A 23,089-nucleotide genomic window follows, 5' to 3' on the forward strand; every position below is an offset into this window, starting at 1 on the left:
GCAGCCATCAACCTGCCATTGTTGCTGAGCTTAAATGCAGACCTGTTTGCCTGACAGTGATGGTTTATGGTATATGTAGTTCATGCTAGAAATATATTACACACAAAGAACTAGAACATTTTTTATAAGTGTTTAGGTGTATCTGTGGGTTCCAACCCGGCTGATGACCGATGTGGATGCCATACAATGGAACTTGTTTTTTCAGTTTACTTTTTAAAACCTAGGTAATTACACACACAAAAATTACATTAAAAGAGCATTATTAATAGATACTTATAGATTCAGTCACTTGTCTTACCTTTTCTTTTTTTAAACTACATAGATCCAGAAGGGACTATTTTAATCATCTAGTCTGACCTCCTCCAGAAACACAGGCCAAAGAACTTCAGCTGGTAATAATTTTACTTCCACTGACATAACTACCCCAGGATCTCTTGAACTGTAAGTCAAAGGCATACCCCAAGGCCGCCAGGCTACCTGAGGCTTCTTGAGTTTGTAAGGCAAATCTTCCATAACTCATTTTATTCTTGTAGGTCTTTTTTGAACCTTTTCCAAATTGGCAATGTTCTTTTAAAAATGTGGACATGAAAACTGGACACAGTATTACAGTAATGGACTAACTAACCCAGTTTACCATGCAACCTGGATCATTCTGTAGAACTTGCCTATCCTTATAATTATTTACCATTCCACCAACCACTGTGCCTTCTGCCATTTTACAAGCAATTCTTGAGGGATAATTAACAATGGAAATTCCACAATGCCTTTTGATGTCATTTTTCAGAATAGAATCTAATTTAAATTTTATAATTTGTTGTTATTACTATTATCCTGTCTCCACTGTGTGCTGTGGAAACTTCAGCTGCAGGTTTCCTCAGAGCTACTGGGCAGAACTTCAAGCATTTACTGCCAAAACACTGAACTGTATGGTGATAATGTATACCATTCACTGACAAGAAGGTGGAGCTCATTGGTATGGATTAATGTATTTGAAATTAAAAACATTAACAGGTGGTAATATACATCTAGTATATTTTAGGTAATATTTGTGTAAAGCCATTTTATATTTCTAGTAAAACATAATGAAGCATACATTATGCTGGATTATCATTGTTTCTTGATGCTTTATCCCCTTATTCATGCCTAATAATGCTCCCTCTGTGTCTTATTGCTTAATTATCACCACTCAATTGCTGAATTAATCTGCAATTAGTATGCAGTGGTTTAGGGGATATAGGTATATGTGTATGTGTGTGTATGTATGTATATATAGATGAAGATACAGATAACTATCTTTACATCAGCTGTACTGCCCAACTTCTTTCATGTCTTTTTTTTCTTTAACCAGAAATCTCTTATTTGTACCCTGGAATCAGAAAGCATGGTTTGTGGCAAATTGCTTTGATCTAATCGTCTCTTTTGGGTGCTAAGAGAGATGTAGATTAAGAGCTCAACTGCTAATAAATTTTAATTACACAGATACGTAAACACTAAATTATAAATGAGTTTGTCTAGAGGAAGATCACTATGCTATTAACTTTTTGTTCTTTTGATGAAGCAAATTGGTCAGGGTGCAGTGAAAAAGAAAAACCGACTTGTAGCAGCTTAAAAAGCTCATCTGGAAAGCTGTTGTAGAGTACAAAGAATGTGATCAGTATAACTAGAAGTATGTAGTGATGTGCGTTCTGAGGTTTTATTATTAATTTACTAGTAAACAAGGCAATTCCATCATTTTTATTGTTTATGGCTGTAGGTTAGTTAGGGCTTGTCTACACTTACCGGAGGATCGACACTGCGGCGATGGATGCATTGGCGTTCAATTTAGTGGGTTTAATGAAGACCCGCTAAATCAACTGCCAATCACTCACCTGTTGACTCCTGTACTCCACATGATCAAGAAAAGTAAGGGGAGTTGATGTCGCTTAGTGTGGACTCCGCGGTAAGTAGATCTAAGCTAAGTCGATTTGAGTTACGTTATTTACGTCACTCAAATTGTGTAGTTTAGATAAACTTTTCCCTTTAGTGTAGACAAGGCCTTAGGCTAGTCTTCCTCGTTTGTTCAGTTGAGGCACTTGATATCCGACTAGATTTTTTTTTTCTGTTAGGATATTTTCACCATCAACCCTAGAAAGATATATTTAGCAAAGATTAACCAAAATATTTCTTCGCTGGTGTACTATTAATAATAATTATGATATTATATTATGTTCTGTAACTTTGTAAAGCTCCAAACATTTTAGAAAGCCACATGGTTGTTGCACCAAATAATTTACAGTCTGCAAATTAGGCAAAGATAGCCTATGAACATAGGCAGAGGATGGGGAATTAGTATATATTAAAAGGATGTAGTTATAATATTCCCTTTTACACTTTAGAGTTCAATTTTACATTCAGTGACAATGTAATGGTTAATGTAACAAGGAAGAAGAGCTTTGAAATTGATATGTGGAATGATTTAGTATTTGTGCACAATATACAAGTTTAACCTTAATTCTGAATGTTCTCTGTTTACAGTGCTTGATTTGGGGATAATTACAACATCTCTGTAATATATTTTACCCTGAATACTGTTAGGTACTTTCAGACTTAACTCAAATTTAACATAGATTTTTGTCTGGGATTTTTTTATAAGGTATGAATTTTTAATGAGTGAATGCTAAACAAGAAACCCAAAGAGAGCTAAGGGGTATACCTTTTTTGTCTTTAAAACATTATTTTACATTAATAAGTAAAAGTGTATTTTCATTTAGTCATCTAATAAGCAGATACTCAACTGACAAAATATAATTAAAATTATTTTATATTTTAAAGGCTACGGGAAGACGGATGATGTTTCAGAGAAAACTTCACTTGCTGATCAAGAGGAAGGGAGAACTGTATTCATCAATCAGCCTCAGTTGACCAAATTCTGCAATAATCATGTCAGGTATTATGTTTTTATAATGTTTAGTGTTAATAAATATTAAAAATATGTATGTAGTGCCATAACTTTGCATGTTACTTTACAAAGACTAAGTAAAGACAGTGTTCTTGACCCAGTTAACAAGTTTAAACAGAAAATGGACATAACATATACAGGAAAAAGAAGAGAAGACACAGACTCACAATCAGGCTTCTTTGTTTTAGTGAATTTTGGGTTATGCCTGCAAAGGTGTGATTGCAACCCTGTTGATGTACTTGAGCTAGCTTTGATATAGCTAGCTCAAGTAACAATAGCACTGAAGACGAGGCACCATGACCTTGGGTCCGTACTTCAGCGGCGAGCCTGTGCTACAATGACTTCACTGCTATTGTTACTTGAGCAAGCTAGATTAAAGCTAGCTCAGGTATGTCTACGCGTGCTGCAGTCACACCGCTGATTGCAGTTTAGACTGCCTTAGTTTCTGACTTTTTTAAATACCTAATGATATGAAAAGTGGATTTTCAGGAGACATCTGAAAGAATGAATATACCTGAAGGGGGATTTATTTCAGCCTGTATGGAATACCATGAAAAAGTCATGAAGGATAGAATGGGAGGATACAAAGAGAGTAACGAGGTAAAAACTGGGTACAGCACATTATTTGGAAACTACTTAGAGAAGTACTTTGGCTATAGAATCAAAAGTCTTTTCTCAAACTTTCACTTTGAATTTACAATGCAGTGAAAATGTTTGAAAGAGCAGAGAAGCATTCTGCGTACTATTGTTATTTGCAGTGTACTTAAAAAGAATGCTGTGGGTACACGGTAGTCCAAAACTTTTGGTTTGTTCTCAGACTACAGACTAGAAATCTGCATTGTAACAAAATAACTATTGGATATTTGCACACAAGTGACCACACTGATCTCTAGCTTCAGTACTGTCACAGGGAATAGCATTTTAAACTGGAGTAGAATTTACTAACACCAAAATACGTAACAAGTGACATGTTTTGTTGTCCCATGCCTTGTATGCTTTTGTTGTCCCCATGCCTTGTTGTCCTATTGTATAGATGTGTGGGGTAATGAAAGTAATGCTAGGTATGCGTCGGGCAAACTACGGCATGTGGGCACATCCGGCCTGCGGGACCGTCCTGCCCGGTCCTTGAGCTCCAGGCTGGGGAGGCTAGTCCCTGGCCCCTCCCCTGCTGTCCCCGCTCCCCCGTAGCTATGCCGCTGCGCGGACAGCGTGGCTTGTGCCCACCCACCTCCCAGGCTTTCCAGTAAGCCAGTCCTGCCATTCTGAGCGGCATGGTAAGGAGGCGGGGAGCGGGGGGGGGGGGGGGGGGTTGGATAAAGGACAGGAGGTCTAGGGGGGCAGTCAGAGGACAGGGAGCAGTTGGATGGGGCAGTCAGGGGATGGGGAGCAGGGGGCGGTTGGATGGGGTGGAGGTTTGGGGGGGGGCGGTCAGGGGATGGGAAACGGGGGAGTTGAATAGGCGTGGGAGTCCTGGGGGGCCTGTCAGGAAGCGGGGGTGTGGATGGGGTTGGGGCAGTCAGGGGACAGGGAGCAAAGGGGGTTGGATAAGGGGTGGGGGGCGCGGGTAGGGGCGGGGGGTCCCAGGAGGGGGCAGTCAGGGGACAAGGAGCAAGGGGGGGTTGGATGGGTCGGGGGTTTTGAGGGGGGCAGTTAGAGTGCGGGAAGTGGGAGGGGGCTTATAAGGGGTGGGGGCCAGGCTGTATGGGGAGGCACAGCCTTCCCTACCTGGCTCTCCATACACTTTTGCAACCCCGATATGGTCCTTGGGCCAAAAAGTTTGCCCACCCCTGGTTTACAGTAACAGGGTGTCCTGGCCCTTTAAGGTAAGCTTTCAGCCCAGTGTGATGCTGTTCTTTGTTCAACCCATAACAGGGGAATTTGGGAAATACAGTTCTCAGGACTGAGAGGAATTAGAGGCTGTTTCAGCAAGGAATGTTTGGCAGAAGGAATATAGACAGGCCCATGCACTGGGAGACTGAGATCTGGAGGAAGCAGGAGCTGTTTGTTTATCTTTCCACAGAAGTGGTTGTTGACGAAGTCAGATGACTAAGAGGAAGGAATTCCATGGAGGGGTGAAAATTGGATTATTGTAGGATCTTGGTTTCTTTTTTTTTTTTTTTAATGTTTGTTAGGAGCCCTAAGAGCAGGGGAAATACTGGGAAAAGGTGAAGGAATGGTGCTTGTGTAATCTTTGGGTGGGCTAGAGTTCACTTCATTGCCCTTCCCAAGTGCCTTACAAAACCCCAGCTCCCATATAAAAGTAGTTGGAGATCCAGAGTTCAGTCTCTTAAGGATTTTCAGCAAGGATTGCACAGTGTCAACCTCTCCCCATTCATGTCCTAACTAACATGGAACTAACAAAGGAACTAACAAAATTAATTAAATAACTTTATAAAATCTTATGATAAAGAAACAAATAATCTAATTTTACAGCATAACATGGCTATTTTATAATCCACAGACATTATCTTCACAGTTATACATAAACATAAATAAAGAAAACAAATTAAAATCTGAACAGTTCAGTCCCCACAGAAACACAGTGAAAAGAAACTGAGAGTTCCCAAAAGCTTAGGTTTAGTTCACCTAAGTCTCAGTTAGTCTTTGATCACCAAATCTATACAGTTTGCTGAGTCTGAAACAACATCTTCCCTCCACTTGCTTGTAGGAATCTTTAGTTGGAATTCATGCAGATGCTTCCTCTGCTGAAATCACTGTTAGCCAGTTAGCTAACTGATTAACCAATTACTCAGTTAAGTCACAAGTGTATAGGTTTAAATAAAACCCTGCTGAAAAATGCTTCAGTTAGGGACAACAGCCTGCTTTCTGCTCCTAGGCTCAGCTTCTCCCAACTCAGGCAGGACACACATGGTCCTTTATAAAGCAGCTGCCCTGACTGTTTCCCCCATGGAGTCTGACCCCAGGAACAGGGAAACTATTGGACCATATCCAAAAGTACCACACCCAGTTCCAGAAACTTCTGGATGTGGACTGCATGACACTCAGTGTGGGAGAGTTTTTGGCTAGCTGTATTTCAGGACTGCTCTCCACCATTATCATCAGTGTGCTGCAACTGGTCAGAAGAGCCACCTGCTTCCTGGAAGCTCTGCAGCAACTGGCTTCTTTATGCATCTTTGGTTTTTGTGCTTGTGAATAAAAGCTGCTTTGAAAATGTCAAAAAAACACACCAAAAAACAAATGACCCAGACACAACTCAAGCCTACCTCCCCCAATGGCTCTCGTAAAGAGATATCTCCCTATTAGGCACATGGGTTACACTTGGACAAACAATCAGGCTTGATGCCTGTCAGGAACTTCCATTATAGGGTGAGCGAAAACTCCTCTTCACATGCATGCAGTTACAAAGAGGTAGTTGGATATGGACCTCAAATGGAAAGGCTGTGACTCAGGCAAAACTGGGAGGAGGAGTTTGTTTGCTTACATTGGATGTTATTGTTTGGTAATGTGTTTGGTTGGTTGACATTGTGTGGGGGTTTTTTTGGGGGGGGGGGAGGGGGGCATTCATTACTCTGAAAGAGGTGAATTTTGGTATGATCAGAAAGCTAAACCAACATAGCAGGAGAATAAAACTGAAAGTGGTGGCTGTGTTACCAAGGTCACCAGGAAAGCCCCTATTATAATCACACATTCATGTGATACAGAGGATCAAGATTTCCATCCCTCAGTTGGAATATCAGCTACTTTACTCTTGTCGCCAACCAGTTTGCTGTTTGCCTTCCTTGCAGGTGGTCAGGCTGCTGACTCTGCACCTCTAATTTATCGTACACCTTATTTTCATTTTTGTACAGTGTTTTAACTTCTAATTTACTTTTTTCATATGGTAAAAAAATTTTCATGGACAGGAAATAGAGAGAGAGAGCTGCAGATGCACTACTTGCACTGGAATTTTTAGTGCTTCCAAAGCAGGCTGTTCATGCTCTTTATGAAAGCATACTGTGACCTACTCAACTCTCACAATGCAGGGGCTTCCAGCACAGCATAATGGGACAGCTCAGCACTTCCAGTACTTGATATAGTAGCAGAACTTCTGGTTCTTCTTCAAGTAGTGTCCCAAAGGATGCTCCACTTTAGGTGCACATGTGCCCCATGCGCCTTTGATCAGAGATTTTCATTAGCAGTGTCCATTCAGCCTGTGCATGTGCTGCTGACTACTTTGTGCTTTGCATCGAAGCTATATTGGGCTGCATAGGCAAACTGTCCTCAGTTCCTTCTTGACTGCCTTGGCCTGAAACAGAGCTTAGCATGTCTGCATTATCTATCTAGATAAGACTAAATCATTTTGTAAATCTTTTAGACTGTTAATTTCATTTGCGGACAGATCTAAACAGTCTGCTATTTTCACTCAAAGACTATCAAAATGTATTTCAGAGTGTATTCTAGCTTGTTACAGTGCTGCCAGCATTCCACCCCCTGTTGGTCTGTCAGCTCACTTGACAAGGTCACAATCTGCATCTATGCCTGTAGTTAAAAACGTCCCAGTATCTGATATCTGCAGAGCTGCTACATGGTCTTCTGTACAGATCTTTTCCAGACACTATGCTTTAGTCTGTGCCACTAGATCTGATGCGGCAGTTGGCATTGTAGTTCTTTTCTATGTGCTGGTATTGATTCCGAAGCTCCCTCCTCCCTATCGAGATAATGCTCAGGAGTCACCTGAAATGGAGCACCCATAGGGACACTACTCGAAGAAGAAAGAGAGGTTACTCACCCTGTGCAGTAACTGTGGTTCTTCGAGATGTGCACTCCTATGGGTGCTCCACTTCAGGTGCATGTGCACGCCACACCCCTTTGATTGGAGATGTTCATTAGCAGTGTCTGTTTAACCATGCATACCCCGCTGACAATCTCATGCCCTGCCCCAAGGTCATATCAGGCTGCGAGTGCGAACCACGCTCAGTTTTTTCTCCGCCACTGAGTCTCAGAAGGAAGCTCTGAGCCAGAGGAAAGGATGGCAGGTAGTGGAGCACCCATGGAGGGACACATCTCGACACATGTCCCTCCATGGGTGCTCCACTACCTGCCATCCTTTCCTCTGGCTCAGAGCTTCCTTCTGAGACTCAGTGGCGGAGAAAAAACTGAGCGTGGTTCGCACTCGCAGCCTGATATGACCTTGGGGCAGGGCATGAGATTGTCAGCGGGGTATGCATGGTTAAACAGACACTGCTAATGAACATCTCCAATCAAAGGGGTGTGGCGTGCACATGCACCTGAAGTGGAGCACCCATAGGAGTGCACATCTCGAAGAACCACAGTTATTGCACAGGGTGAGTAACCTCTTTCTCTCATGTTCTCTGATGGGTACAGAATTCCTGACAGGCCCACTTTTGTGCTTAACATGATAACTCCTGCATGGTGGTGGCTAAGCCCGACATCCTCAGAAAAGGAGCCTGGCAGAAGCAGTTTTTTGTTGAAAGTAGCTCTGCAAGATTCACAGATAGTGTATTTGGAACTTAGGTCTTCACTGAACAAGATTTGACACTTCCAAAACGTTCCTTCTTTTATTACAGAAGTTCCAATGTTTTCCAGCAGTCATTAGCCTCTTTTCATCTTCCTTAATGGCTTGAGGAAGATGAGCTAGATTTTTATGAACCAGAAGCAGAATCCTTTGTGACATCTACTGGGGTTTATTTTGAAGACTGGACCTAACACACTAAGTATGTGGCCAGTACCATGAAAATTCAGTCTCTTGAAGAACTGTGGATTCATGCCGGGCTTTCCTTCCTGTCTGCTCTTGTGAAATAGACCCAATTTTGTGCCTTGAACTTGTGTGTGTCAGTACTTGTAGTTCCCAAGCATATATGGAATGTGCTATGAATGTAGGCAGCCATACAGCTATCCTTTATGATGGATTGTGTGCTAGTTTTTGATATTGTTTAATTTTGTTCTTTGCATCTTTGAGGTGGTGTCTTGTTCTATTTTGAGGTTATGAGGCATAGAGTTCAACATTACCAGATGAATTAAGCTGTCCTTTGTTCTCTGTCTCAGTTTAACAGACGTATACCTAAAATAATTCTGAGCAACTGTAAATCTTCTTTAACATTGACTGTTATCCGTTCAACTGTCAGCATTTATCAGTTTTTCTTTACATAAAGCCTTTTGATGGTGATTGATGTCCTCAGGGTCCTCACTATTGCTACAGATTCTGTCTGGCCAGCTTGATTAGTTCAGAGCCTGCAATTCAGATGTTTATATTTTAGCATTGACCCATATATTCTGTAGGTCTCAGCTGCTTAATTCTCCATCAGACTTTCCACGGAATCCTCCATCAAGTAGTCCTCCATTACTGCAGAACTGTGCTCTAGAGTTGTCATAAATATAAAGAGAAGGGTAAACACTTTTAATCCCTCCTGGCCAGAGGAAAAACCCTTTCACTTGTAAAGGGTTAAGAAGCTAAGACAGCCTCGCTGGCACCTGACCAAAATGACCAATGAGGAGACAAGATACTTTTAAAGCTGGAGGGGGACAGGGAACAAAGGGTTCTCTCTGTCTGTGTGTTGCTTTTGCTGGGACCAGAGCAGGAATGCAGGTTAGAACTCCTGTAAAAAGTCAGTAAGCAATCTAGTTAGATATGTGTTAGATTCTATTTTGTTTAAATGGCTGATAAAATAAGTTGTGCCGAATGGAATGTATATTCCTGGTTTTGTGTCTTTTTGTAACTTAAGGTTTTGCCTAGAGGGATTCTCTATGTTTTGAATCTGATTACCCTGTAAGGTATTTACCATCCTGATTTTACAGAGGTGATTCTTTTACTTTTTTCGTCATTAAAATTCTTCTTCTAAGAATCTGATTGCTTTTTTATTGTTGTTAAGATTCAAGGGTTTGGATCTGTGTTCACCTACGCAAATTGGTGAGGATTTTTATCAAGCCTTTCCCAGGAAAGGGGGTGTAGGGCTTGGGGGGATATTTTGGGGTGGGGGGGGAAGATGTTTCCAAGTGGGCTCTTTCCCGGTTATATTTGTTAGACGCTTGGTGGTGGCAGCAATAAAGTCCAGGGACAAAAGGTAAAATAGTTTGTATCTTGGGGAAGTTTTAACCTAAGCTGGTAAAAATAAGCTTAGGGGGGTTTTCATGCAGATCCTCTCATCTGTACCCTAGAGTTCAGAGTGGGGAAGGAACCTTGACATGGTGGCAGAGTGGTGGGATTAACTTGAAATCATTTTGAGATCAGTTTGAGATTTTTTTGAACCAGAAGCACAGATTTTAAAAAAGGACATTTTTTTTCCCTTTGGGCTGCTGGAAAGCAGGTTTTAAGCTGAAAGCAGTTAGAGGGGTTTTTTTTGTCTCTGCTTGGGGGCCAGAGCAGAGACAAAAGGGAATTGTCTTTTGTGAGCTGGAGTTTTCTCTACCTAAAGGCAGGGAAATTCACAAGTCTTCACAGACCTGAAGTTGCTTTTTAGCTAAGAGCAACTAGAGGGGTTTTCTGTCTATTTGCCTGGAGACAAAGGTGTTAGTTTTTTTAGGATTTTTCTGTAGGCTGACAATCCATATCGGAGAACATAGGTATGTGGTTACAGTACAACCTATATTTTGTGACAAGCCAAGTTTTTGTTTTTGTTTTGTTGTTTTCTTTCTAACTCTCCGGTGTAAAGTTCGTTAAAAACAGAGAGGCTAACTTGACAGAAACCAAGGCACAACACAAATTGGAGTTAACCAGACTGGAAGCAGTGAAAGAGGCAGAAAAAGCCTTAGAGGCTGCCCACAGGAGAGCTATGAAGGCAAGGGAAAAAGAACTGGAGGAGAAGGAAAAAGAGAGGAAGCATGCACTGGAGATGGAGAAGGGCTGAGCGGAATCTACTGGATAACCCTAACAATCCTTCCCCAACAATCCACAAATGGGAGCAACTATGTCCACAATATGATGAATCCAGTGATATTGCTGAATATTTTCTCACCTTTGAGAGACTGTTCACTCTCCGTAAAATCCTGAAGCTCACAAGATGACCACTTGGTAGCAAAATTAACTGGAAGAGCTCTGACGTATTCAATAAGATGCCTATTGATTAGGCTTCTGACTATAATAAGTTCAAGGATTTAGTTTTAAAGCAATTTAAAATTACATGTGAAGCGTACAGAGTAAAATTTTGAACCCTTAAGAGAGGGTCTGGACTAAGTAATGTGGCTTATCTAAACCAGATGAAGGATCTGTTAGATAAATGGGTCCAAGGAAGGGGTGTCACTAGCTTTGATGGAATGTGTGATTTGATAGCTCAGGAGCAATGCCTGAATATGTCCAAGGAGGAAATAAAACAGTGTTTATGGGATAAGGAAATGGACTCAGCAGTAAGTTTTGCTTCTTATGCTGATCGAGCAGTCCCGGACCGCCAGAGAGGCAGGGCAAGCCAGAACAAAATGGGTGGAGGGAGGAGAGAGGAACAACCCTGGTTGCAGTTGGAGCGGATACCAGAAGGGATACCCTCAGACCACACCCTACTACCGGGGCAGCCCAAGGCCCCAACTACACACTAAGGAATACTCCAGACACCTTATCATCCCGCCACACTGTTCTCCAGCAACCCACCTCATCCCAGTGACCCATCAGCTGGACGATGTTTTAAATGTAATGAGCCGGGGCATGTGAAGGCCAACTACCCCAAGAACCCCAACAGATTACAGTTCATTGCACCGGAATCACACCAGAGGTCCTCAGGCCCAGATACCCTTGGAGCAGGGGGAGACTGTGAGTGTGGGCGGGAAGAAGGTCACCGTGTGGAGGGACACTGGAGCACAAGTGTCAGCTATCCATGCTTCCTTAGTGGACCCCAATTTAATCGACCCAGAGATCCAAGTGACAATTCAACCCTTCTAGTCCAACTCTTTCAATTTGCTGACAGCCAAGTTGCCTGTCCAGTACAAGGGCTGGTCAGGAACCTGGACTTTTGCAATATATGATGATTATCCCATCCCCGTGCTGTTGGGGGAAGACTTGGCCAATCATGTGAAGCTAGCCAAGAGAGTAGGAATGGTCAGCCGTAGCCAAGCTAAGCAAGCCGTGACACCTAGCTCTGTTCCGGAAACTTCTACCTGGACCCGGTCAAAGGTGATGGAACCGGACCCCATGCCAATGTCTGCAACAGCAGTAGTGGATCCAGTCCCAGAGACCCAGACAGAGCCAGTCCCAGAACCGGAACCGGTGGAACAACCAACACCAGACCATTGCCAGCACTGAATCCAGTACTTGCAACCCCATCAGCAGAGGCCCCACTGAACCTGAACCGGCAGCAGCCAATAACCCTACACAAGAGGCTCAACCAGAGCCTGAACCCCAACATAGTGCACCAGCGGAGAGCGGTTCACAATCAACGGAAACAGCCCCATCCCCTACATCGTTTCCAGCGGGACCAAGCCTAGGTCCACAATCCAATGAGGAACTGATGTCTCCAGCATCAAGGGAACAGTTCCAGACCAAACAGGAAGCAGATGAACACCTCCAGAGAGCTTGGACGGCGGCACGGAGCAATCCACTGCCTCTCGGCTCTCCTAATCGAACCAGGTTTGTTGGAGAAAGAGGACTTTTATACAAGGAAACTCTTTCTGGTGGACACCAGGAAGACTGGCATCCTCAGAGACAGTTGGTAGTTGCAACTAAGTACCGGGTCAAGCTCTTGAGCTTCGCCCACGATCATCCTAGTGGCCATGATGCGGTGAACAGGACCAAAGACCATTTGGGGAGGTCATTCCACTGGGAGGGAATGGGCAAGGATGTTTCTACCTATGTCCAGTCTTGTGAAGTATGCCAAAAAGTGGGAAAACCCAAGACCAGGTCAAAGCCCCTCTCCAGCCACTCCCCATCATTGAAGTTCCATTTCAGCGAGTAGCTGCGGATATTCAGGGTCCTTTTCCGAAAAAGACACCCAGAGGAAAGCAGTACATACTGACTTTCATGGATTTTGCCACCCGATGGCCGGAAGCAGTAGCTCTAAGCAACACCAGGGCTAAAAGTGTGTGCCAGGCACTAGCAGACATTTTTGCCAGTTTAGGATGGCCCTCCGACACCCTCACAGATGCTGGAACTAATTTCCTGGCAGGAACTATGGAAAGCCTTTGGGAAGCTCATGGGGTAAATCACTTGATTGCCACCCCTTACCATCATCAAACAAATGGCCTGGTGGAGAAATTTAATGGGACTTTGGGGGCCATGATACATAAATTCGTAAATGAGCACTCCAATGATTGGGGCCTAGTGTTGCAGCAGTTGTTCTTTGCCTACAGAGCTATACCACATCCCAGTTTAGGGTTTTCACCATTTGAACTTGTATATGGCCTCGAGGTTAAGGGGCCATTACGGTTGGTGAAGCAGCAATGGGAGGAAGAAATCATAGCCAGCGTTCCACCCTATCTGTGATTTGGGGGGCGTGTCATAAATATAAAGGGAAGGAACCTATGAGGGATAGATTAAAAAAACAGTCCAAGCTTATACTCTTGTCAAGGTTCCTTGCCAGCGTTTCACCCTATCAAATCACAGATAGGGTGTTTAACCTTCCCTTTATATTTATGACACGCCCCCCCAAATCATAGACAGGGTGAAACGCTGGCAAGAAACCTTGACCAGAGTATAAGCTTGGACTGTTTTTTTTAATCTATCCCTCATGATTGCGAAGATAACCTGGAAAGTGTTAACCAAATGTAAATCTGTGCACTGCTGTCTTCCTGAGCCCTGGCCTACTCTACAGAATTACTTCAGTATAACCAGGTTGCTCAGGGGTGTGAATAATCTGCATCGCTGAGTGACGTTGTTATACCAAACTAAGCTCCAGGGTAGGCAGTGCTAAATTGGTGGGAGAGCTTGCTCCTGTCATTTAGAGTGCCTTAACTAAAGCGCTACAGCATTCGAGAAACGATTGGTGTAGCTGCGCCAATGCAGCATTTTAGGTGTAAACCTGCCCTGAGTCTGCAGATACGTTTGATAACATGTGTGGTGTGTGAACAGGTCCATTTATCTCAATTGGGTGTTAACTCTGAAACCCCTGCAGATGGCTTATTAAATGTCAGCAAAGTGTTTGAGTGTCAGGTGTAAGGGCCTGCAGCTGTGCCTGCTCAGTACAACTGACACCCTAATGAGCTAGCGAGGCGGACCACCAAGACTGATTGGCTGAGAAAGTTAGCAGGCCAGTTGTTTAAACTCAACAGCAGCAATAGCTTCCTGGCTGCTCAGCGTATATGCTCGTGGACTTTCTGCCTCCCTGTGCTCATCTCTCTCAAGCCTTGCTTCTGCTCTGCTTGCTCCTCCACAGCTTCAGCCCAGATTCTGCCCTGCACCCAGTCTTATTCCCATCCTGTCCCACACTTGTTCCTACCTCAGAACCAGCCTGTTCCTGCCTTCCCTGATTTCTGGTTCTGACCCTCAGCCCTGATTCCGGCTCTAGTATTCGGACTCTGACTCCAGTTCTAACCTTCAGCCCTGCTCTGGCTCTGGCATTTGAACTCTGACCACTAGGCCTGATCACCTGTGACCTGGTCTCCTGACAGTTTGAGCAGTCCAAAGAACTAAGCAGAGGGGAACTACGCTGACAAGGGGTCCAGACCAGTGGTTAGTGTGGATCCCTCCCCGGCCAATCTTTCCCTGCTGGATATAGGGTTGCCTGGCAGGCTGAGGTTGCTGCCCAGCAGGCACAGAATGGAACACTGAACAGGCACTCAGAATTTCCCCCGACTTGCCCCCTTTACCCCCCCCTCATGTGAGCTGAAGATTCCCCTGCCTGGTAATCACGGCACATTTCAGGGGTTTTAACCATTGGGCCTGATTCCCATTCCAACCACTAGGCATGACCACCTACAACCCAGTCTCCTGACACACGCTGCTTGTCATTTTTCCAGAAACATGTGAGTGATGTGCTTATCTTACAAAAGTCTCCCATACCTCTACAGGTGCCAAGTTCCAACTGACCCTGCCCCAGTTGCCAAAACCTAGTTTCCTTCCTCAGCTCTCTCCAGGGACAACATGTGTGTTATAGTGATTGATTCTTTGTTTCTTCCACTACTGCTAAACTGGGCTCTGGTGTTGGGGTCTTTTTGCTTCCAGAGGCAAATAAACTGTTTTGTTCTTCAAGTTATTCTGAGCTGAAGTTTTTTATATACTTACTTCATTAAAAGTCTCTAGCCGAGGTTCCACAAGGAGTGTAGCAGATCATTCCTATTGTTACTATGTGCACAATGTATTATTTGTATAAACTTTCCTAGTAGTAGACTACAGTACAGTGTAGGAAATCTGTCTAGAGCAGGGGTTCTCACAACAAAATTTTGGAGGCCTCAGAGTGAGGCCACCAATTCCTGCTGGTGGCATCTCTGACAAACCCATCACTCTGTCCCTGCCTCCTGCAGCCCTTCAGTGAGAGCCAGTGGAGAGCCGGCTGCCTGTGGAGTCATGGACAGGAGCAGGAGGGCTGCGCAGGGCAATGCCCCAGAGACTAAACGTCACAGCTGCCTCCAGTGCTGTGTACGCTGTCTCTGTGTCTCCAAAGCCACAGACCATGAGGTGACTGCTCGGTGCAGGGCTCCAATCCCTGTTGGCAGTGCCAGTGCAAACATCAAGGTGGCGTATCTCGCTGCCCGTGGTAACAGCTATTCAAGAGCAATAGCTGGGTGCTGCAGGGAGGGGCTGCAGCTTTGCGCCCTCTGCCCATGCTTTGGAGGCTGTCGTAGCCCCCAAAAAAATCCACTCGTGGCTGCGTGCAGCCACAGTGGCCTAGGAGTGGTAGAAGCTCCCTAAAAGTGTGGGGGGGCCAGAGGTGCCCGAAGTGCGGCCCTGCCCTCACGCCCCTTCCCCCCAAGGTCCTGCCCTTGCGCTGCCCTTTCTCTCCACCTCTTCCCCGCCCCCCATGAGCCCGCTTCCCTCTCGCGCCTCTTTGCCCCTTCCCCTGTCGTTCATCCTTATGGCCGATAAAAAGTGGGAGCGACATAGCCTCCCACTTTTAATAGTGATGGGGTCCCCCCTGTTCTGATGCCCCTGTGGTGGCCACATTGAGAAACGCTCGTCTAGACATATTCTTAATTAGCTAGACTCACTGAGGCTGGCTTTCTGTGTCAGGCTGGAATCTTTGGGAAACATGGTAATTGTTTTCCAGATCTACCATGCCATCTGTTACTATACTAATGTATCTAATAGGCACAGTGATTCAGCATATTACCCTTCTCCAAATTTACAATCAAAAGGGAATGAATTGATAGAGTGTAACTGTCCCTAAGCATAGTCTTATGAGTTAGAGGAAGGTTATGATTTTTTCCCCCCAACATGGACAATTTTTCTGACTAAAAAAGTCATTGAAAAAAATGGACTGAAAATAAAATTAAAAAACCCACAAAGGTTTTATAAAAGTAAATCTGCTTTTCCTCACAATACAGTAAAGAAACAAATGTTCTGCACCCCTAGAAATGAGCATAAAATCTGTCCATCTTATAACTTAACTCTTGACCATATTTACGTTTTATTTTTCAATAATTGTTTAAAATTGATCCATTCAGTTGCTCGTTTTTTACAACTTCCCTTCAACTTTAGGAATGTTGAGTCAGATAAATTCATACACTGACATCTGGTAGTCGCTGTGTTTATAACCCATTTGCAGTATTGATCAGCTGCTTTCATGGTCATTATAATTAAAGTAAGAAAGAACCACTCCATAAATTCAACAGTGTAAAGATTGAAAGATAAAATGAGCAAGACATGACATCTGCCAAATAATGGTTGGATTTCTGGTGCTTACTCCATTTGTAATGTTCTGCATGGGACATAGAGCTTTGATGTAGAGCAGTTAGTCTATCATAAAAATCCCTTAAGTATTTATCTTGAACTTTAAAAACAAACAAACAAATGTGGCCATCTTCCATAACTTAGAATTAGGACATATTTGTGTTTTGTTTACTTGCATTCCTAAAATAGTTTGTTGTTAAGTTGGTGCAATCCTGCAGATAAAACCAGGATAGTCTACATACAAACTGATGTGAACATTTCTCTTAGCTTTGTTATTAGGAGCATTTAGGCACTGCTAAAATTGAAATAGTATTCAAGTGATTGATGAGGCAACTTTTAAGTTAGACACATGCCGTATTTTTCCTTGTGATAGTCTTAAGGTACATATTTCCAGTTCAGAATGATCTATCTGCTAGCAAAATAGCAGATAGTACAATTGTTGAGCTAGTATGAAAGTATGTAGATAATTTTGAAATGGTACTATCTGCTAGCTCACTAGTAAAGCTATCTAACGTTTATGAGAGACAAAGTGGGTGAGGTAATATCTTTTATTGGACCAACTTCTGTTGGTGAGCGAGACAAGCTTTCGAGCTATACAGAGCGCTTCCTCAGGATCATTTCAAAACTGGTCCTGAGGAAGAGCTCTGTGTGGCTCGAAAGCTTGTCTCGCTCACCAACAGAAGTTGGTCCAATCTGCTACTTTGCTAGTAGATAGATAATTTCGAAATGGTACTATGTACCCGAGGAAGAGCTCTAATTTGAAAGCTTGCCTTTCTTACGAACAAAAGTTGGTCCAATAAAAGATATTATCTCAACCACCTTGTCTTTCTAATATCCTGGGACCTGCATATAACAATGATGTTTATGAGTCAACTCAAGTGCTGTGGTTTGGAAGATGGAGATCATTTAGGTTTGGAACTCCAAATGATTCTTAATATAGGCACTGTCTGATTCATTTAACACCCCCTTTCAACTTTTATTTGAAGCAAATTTATTGTTCTTCAGAACACCTGGATTGTAATGTACTGTCATGACATGCACTTCAAGAAATAATAAGGAAAGAGTGTGTGTAACTTGCTGGTACTATAATAATTGTACATGGTTTTTGTCTTTCTTTTTTAGCACTGCAAAATACAACATAATCACATTCCTGCCAAGGTTTCTTTATTCCCAGTTCAGAAGAGCTGCTAATGCATTTTTTCTTTTTATTGCATTACTTCAGGTAAGCTCAACTAAAAAAAAATCTGAATTTCAAAACATTCAAGTGCTGATACATTCCATAGTTTATTATTATAGCTATTTGAATGTTTTACAAAAATTCCATGTGTCCATCGAGTTAAATCATGTGATATGGCTTTAATGAATTAAGAATAAAATGTCAGTGAAATACTGGATATTTTTACAACTCATTTTGCAACTGTCTTATGTATAGAAAATATTTCCTTACTTGGAATTTTTATTTCTCATCATGAAGGGCCTCCTCCAGTGGCCTGAACTTAAATCCTGGGCTAACAGACCTTTTCTCATTGTAGAAGCCCTCCATTATGAAAAAATAAATATTTCTGACAAAGAAACTAATATTTTGGGTTTACCAAACTGAATTTGATCAGGACTAAGGTTCATCCTTTACAAAACGTGCCAGAAGATCTTTGATCACAAATGGACAGGGCCTCAGTTTGAAGTCTTTTCTAGAAGACTGGACTTCCATCTCAAATACTGGCCAATTAGCAGAGTACTGTTTGAGGGGAAAACATACAACCTTACTGAATCACCAGGACAGCTTCTTGTAGAAAGGATCTTCAGGAAGTGATCAGCTCTGATCCATCGTAGCTTAAGATCTGACACCATTGCAGTCAAAGATATTGATGCGTATCAAAACCAAGTTATTAATTTAAAATAGACATTTATTTTTTAAAATTTGAGATTCTCATGTGACATTTCCACATAGGTGAGTCTGACATTAACTAGTATCAGTACCAATTACTGTGCCAAGTGCAGCAGAGTGATATTTAACTCTTCCATTACTTAACTGTTGAACTCTGGCTTAGAAAGGAGACTATTTATATGTTTCATCCACCTGAAGTCCATGTTATTCAGAAGTGCTTTTTTTAAAAAAAGGACACAATACTTTTGAACTGCGTTGATTTAAAATATTTCACATTTGTTTTAAGTTTATAATGTAAAGGCAGACCATATAGTTGGTGTGATACATTATGTGTGCCATACCTAATGACTGAAGTTTGAACTGTGGACAGAAATAGTGACAGTTACATTTATATTTAACATTTCTAAATTCACCTAAATCAGTGTTGTTGTATATTAATTAGTCAATATATACAATTAACAAAAGAGGAAAGCTCTCCTCATCTTAGTGATATTGGCTGCATTTTGTATCATAACACTAGTCACATGGCACGTCTATTCACTCTCACACCTTTTGAGTAATGGTCTCAAGTTGCAGTGTGGGAGGTTTAGGTTAGATATTAGGAAAAACTTTTTCACTAGGAGAGTGATGAAGCACTGGAATGGGTTACCTAGAGAGGTGGTGGAATCCCCTTCCTTAGAGGTTTTTAAGGTCAGGTTTGACAAAGCCTTGGCTGGAATGATTTAGTTGGGGATTGGTCCTGCTTTTAGCAGGGGGTTGGACTAGATGACCTCCTGAAGTCCCTTCCAACCCTGCTATTCTATGATTCTATGAGTGATTGTCAAATATTCAGATGAATGTGGATGACTAGAGTTATCAGTGTTTGCCATAGAACTAAGCAGCTCCTCTCTCTGCGGTTACTGTAGCACACACAATAGTTCTTTGTGAACATTAGATCATCCAGCTATACTCATGTATGCACATTCAGTATAGCATAGGCTATTTGCGTCTCAATTTTGTGGGTTTTTTTTTTGGTTTTTGTAGTCTTGCAACCAGAGGTATTACTGAGGATGTAGGACTTGCCTTTTTCTGGTATAAATGAACATTTTAAATGTGAAACTTCTTAGCAGGAGAAATCTCTATTGAAAATCTGAAATTCTGTTAATTAGGAAACGCTAATAAAAGAAACAAGTACAAAACATCTACTGCAATTTAAGACTATAAAAGAAGAATGTAAAGAACTAGGAACACACAAGTAAAAAATCTGATTTTGATTTTTTTAATACATGATTTTTATCCCCCCCCCCCCCCCCCCCGAGTGCAGTGCTTTGTAAAATGCAGTCCTCCTTTGCCCAACTTACATCTAACTCCAAAGAAAATACTGAACAGATTCTACTGGTCATGGGACAGTTGAACTTTAGATCCCCATTCTTGAAAACACTGAAGCATATGCATAACTTCACTCATGAGAATAATTCCTGTGGATACTTTTAAAAATTTAACCACTCATGTGCTTTACTCTGCTATGTCTTTTGGGTCTGTATGATAGTCATTACATGGAAAACTGTCAGCACTACATTACAAAAGTATTAAATTATCCCTTATATTAAACAAAAGCGCTTTACTGAGACACTGGAAAGCTCAGTGTTCTTCCCCAGACTTGGTGTTGAAATCAGATTTAGCATCAGCCCTTGCGGGTGGGAAGATGGAGGGGAATGCTTCAAAATATCTCACCATAAATTCCTATATATTTATGCCTACATTTTATAATTCAATTGCCCAAATAGAAACATTTTCATATTAATTACATGTTGCATCCGATTTTATGAGAACAGGTATAAGTGTAATGAATTAGGGAGATTGAAAATAATAAGCAATTATAGGCTCGGTAGTAAGAAGGACTAAAACGTGCAGATGAAGAAAATGGAATTGTACATGAACCTGGATAAAGTGGCATTCTTTTGCATTACTAAGTTCTGTTTATTATAATCAAACTTCACTTTGACCTACAAATGTAAAAAACATTTTTCTTTTTTTTTTAATAGCAAATTCCAGATGTGTCACCAACAGGTCGTTATACAACATTGGTTCCTTTGTTATTTATTTTAGCTGTAGCAGCAGTCAAAGAAATTATAGAAGATCTTGTAAGTATTTAATACAATTATTTCCTAAATAACCTGTAATATTTATGCATCTCTAAAATTAAAAATAATTGAATATATCTACATTCTCGAGTTACACAGCATTTAGTGCTTGGTATGAGGAGATTCTCCTAAACCCTAAAAATATGTAAAATCTCTTGCTTTAAACAACAAGGTTTTAAACAATGAAAACCTTGAACAATGGTGGAGATAGTTTATGAAAATATATATGATACTGGGAGGTGATATCCATGTGGTAAATTGTACAGGAGTGTGATAAATGTATTGCTATTGCATACCAGTTCATTTTATCACATGCCTATAACCCCATTACCTGCCTCTAATCCATCTCCTCAGGACTTATTCTAACTTTCTAAACAGCTTCAAATAGCATATTTGTATCATCTTCCTAGAGAAATATTTACTTCTACCTCTAGATATAGAATCCTTTCTACTGAAAATTACTTCTGAAGTCTGACGGCTTTCAAGTCCAATATCTCATGTCCTTTCAGGGCTAAAAATGAGAACTTTATTCGATCATAAAGAAGAAATCCCCAGCTTTTCTAGTGTGTTCCAAACCCCTTTCTATCAATATAATTGCATCCACCCTAGGGGAGTTGCACCAGTGTAGTGAGATCTTTGCAAAATCAATGTGCAGACAAGCCCCAAATTTCCTTCAGTAGTAAAAGAAGTTGGTAGTGGCTCCTTCTACCCCTGAGGGAAATCTGCTGGTGGTAGCTGAAAGCTCCTCTTTTCTCCCCTTTTGGGGTGAGATCAGTGTCAGTGGGATTGGGTGTGACGTGGCAAGAAACTACAGTGTAAGAGGAGCTGCAGAGTGAGCCTGGTGAGAACTGTATGTTGAGTTCCAGTCTGTCTCAATTCTTAGCATAGGGCCATCCTAGGTCAGTACTTTAAGCTTGGAATTCTTGTGATGAGGAGGGAGAGGGAAGATCCCTCCCCATGATCCCTTTTTATTGTTTGTCTGCCACAGTACAAGGACGCAGAATTTTACATCTTTCTTTGAGGTAGCTTTTGCATATTCCTACAAATAGAATGTGTGCCCAGAGCTAAGATTCTAAGGGGCTAAGCAATCCCAAGCAGCCTCACTTCTCTTTCCTTTCCACAGCTAGCTATAGGTATATGGGTCTTCACTTTATACACAAAGAGTTTTGTCTTTGTCTTTGATGAAAAATGTTCTGTTAACTGGTTAGAGGAGTTATAGTTCATACATGTTAGATGCATTTTTAGATAATAGTTAGTACATATTTAGTTACATTTTAGATAGATAACTTTGCATAGCTTTTGTGCCGTTGTGCAGTTTTGATTCCAGACAATCTCCACGCAGCTATAGGGCAATCATCCCCCCTCCCCAAAAAGACTGATTTTAGTTGGTGTATTTTATGCCACTGTATTTTTCCATAGCCAGATACACAATCTCGTAACCCTCTGATCCATCGTCAGGGTAAGGTACTGTTCTGTCTAAAATGGTGAAATCAAAAAGCCAAAGTCTTTGGTGGCCTCATGCTCCATCTGTGCTAGAGGCCATCTTGGTTCCAGGAAAGTTCTGGTTAAGTGGGTTCACATCAGTTTGCAGTAGATTGGTTTTGCTCTTCTGTTGCTGCAATCATAAGATTAAGAGGAAGTAGGAGTGTTGTTGTGGACTGGAGGTCTCAGTTCTAGCTTCCTTGAGTCTGAGGGTGCTTCCAGATCTTCCAGCAATGCTCATTCCTTAGGATTCCATCAGGTTCTCACCACATTGTGGATGCTGGGATTTCTTAGTGCCCAAATGCCTCCATGTTTCACATTGTGACCATTCTTCATTAAAAAGATCCAGTAAAAGCCATCCTTCAGATCTGGAGTATATACCTGAGTCTTTTTATTTGGAGTCTTGGTTTCAGAGGCTGTCCTTGGTGCCATCTGAAAATGGTTTGGAGGCTCACCTGGTCAGTTCTTTTGCCTTAGGGGTTTTATGTTCCTCATCTGGCTTCTTTTCAGGACCTTTCAGGCTCCCTGAAGTACAGCTATGCAGATTCATTTTTGTTCTTTGTATAACTTGTAGATTATGCCACCATATTGACAGGGACCTCCTCAGTTTCTTATTGTGATGAAGAAAATAATGAAAGTATGGACTATTACACCCATCATTCCTCTTTTGCAACCCTTACAAAGAGACTTTTTGGGGTGGAGACTGGCTAATTGACTGGGAATTTCTGGAAGAGGAGGAAGGCATCAGAACCTCTGTCTCATCCTGCTCCGCTCCAGGGACTTCGTCCTTTGCCAGGGGATCCCAAAGGTCACTGCATCATCGTGAAGTCCAGGTCTCAACACACCAGCGGGGACACCTGGTCATAACTGCCACAACATCAAAGACTTCAGTCAGGGACACACAGTATCTTGCTTTGTTACTCTTTCCATTGTGTGTTCCTTTCTGCCCCACTGTT

At 42.1% G+C, this 23,089-nt stretch overlaps 1 protein-coding gene across 8 annotated transcripts in view; it reads left to right on the forward strand.

Moving 5' to 3' along the window:
• The window catches only part of ATP8A1 (ATPase phospholipid transporting 8A1), a 252,619-nt gene that overhangs the window by 13,648 nt on the left and 215,882 nt on the right, over positions 1-23,089 (forward strand). For 7 of the 8 annotated variants that reach the window (XM_027831495.3, XM_043544446.1, XM_043544443.1 and 4 more), the window contains 3 exons: positions 2,812-2,926; positions 17,766-17,865; positions 20,553-20,651. In XM_027831495.3, coding sequence (XP_027687296.2) covers positions 2,812-2,926; positions 17,766-17,865; positions 20,553-20,651 — 314 coding nt within the window. Of the gene's footprint in view, positions 1-2,811; positions 2,927-17,765; positions 17,866-20,552; positions 20,652-23,089 lie in introns of those variants that run through there. The other variant, XM_037897865.2, reaches the window with a different exon arrangement.

The sequence above is a fragment of the Chelonia mydas genome, chromosome 4 (genome assembly GCF_015237465.2).
Source record: "Chelonia mydas isolate rCheMyd1 chromosome 4, rCheMyd1.pri.v2, whole genome shotgun sequence".
NCBI classification, from domain to species: Eukaryota; Metazoa; Chordata; order Testudines; family Cheloniidae; genus Chelonia; species Chelonia mydas.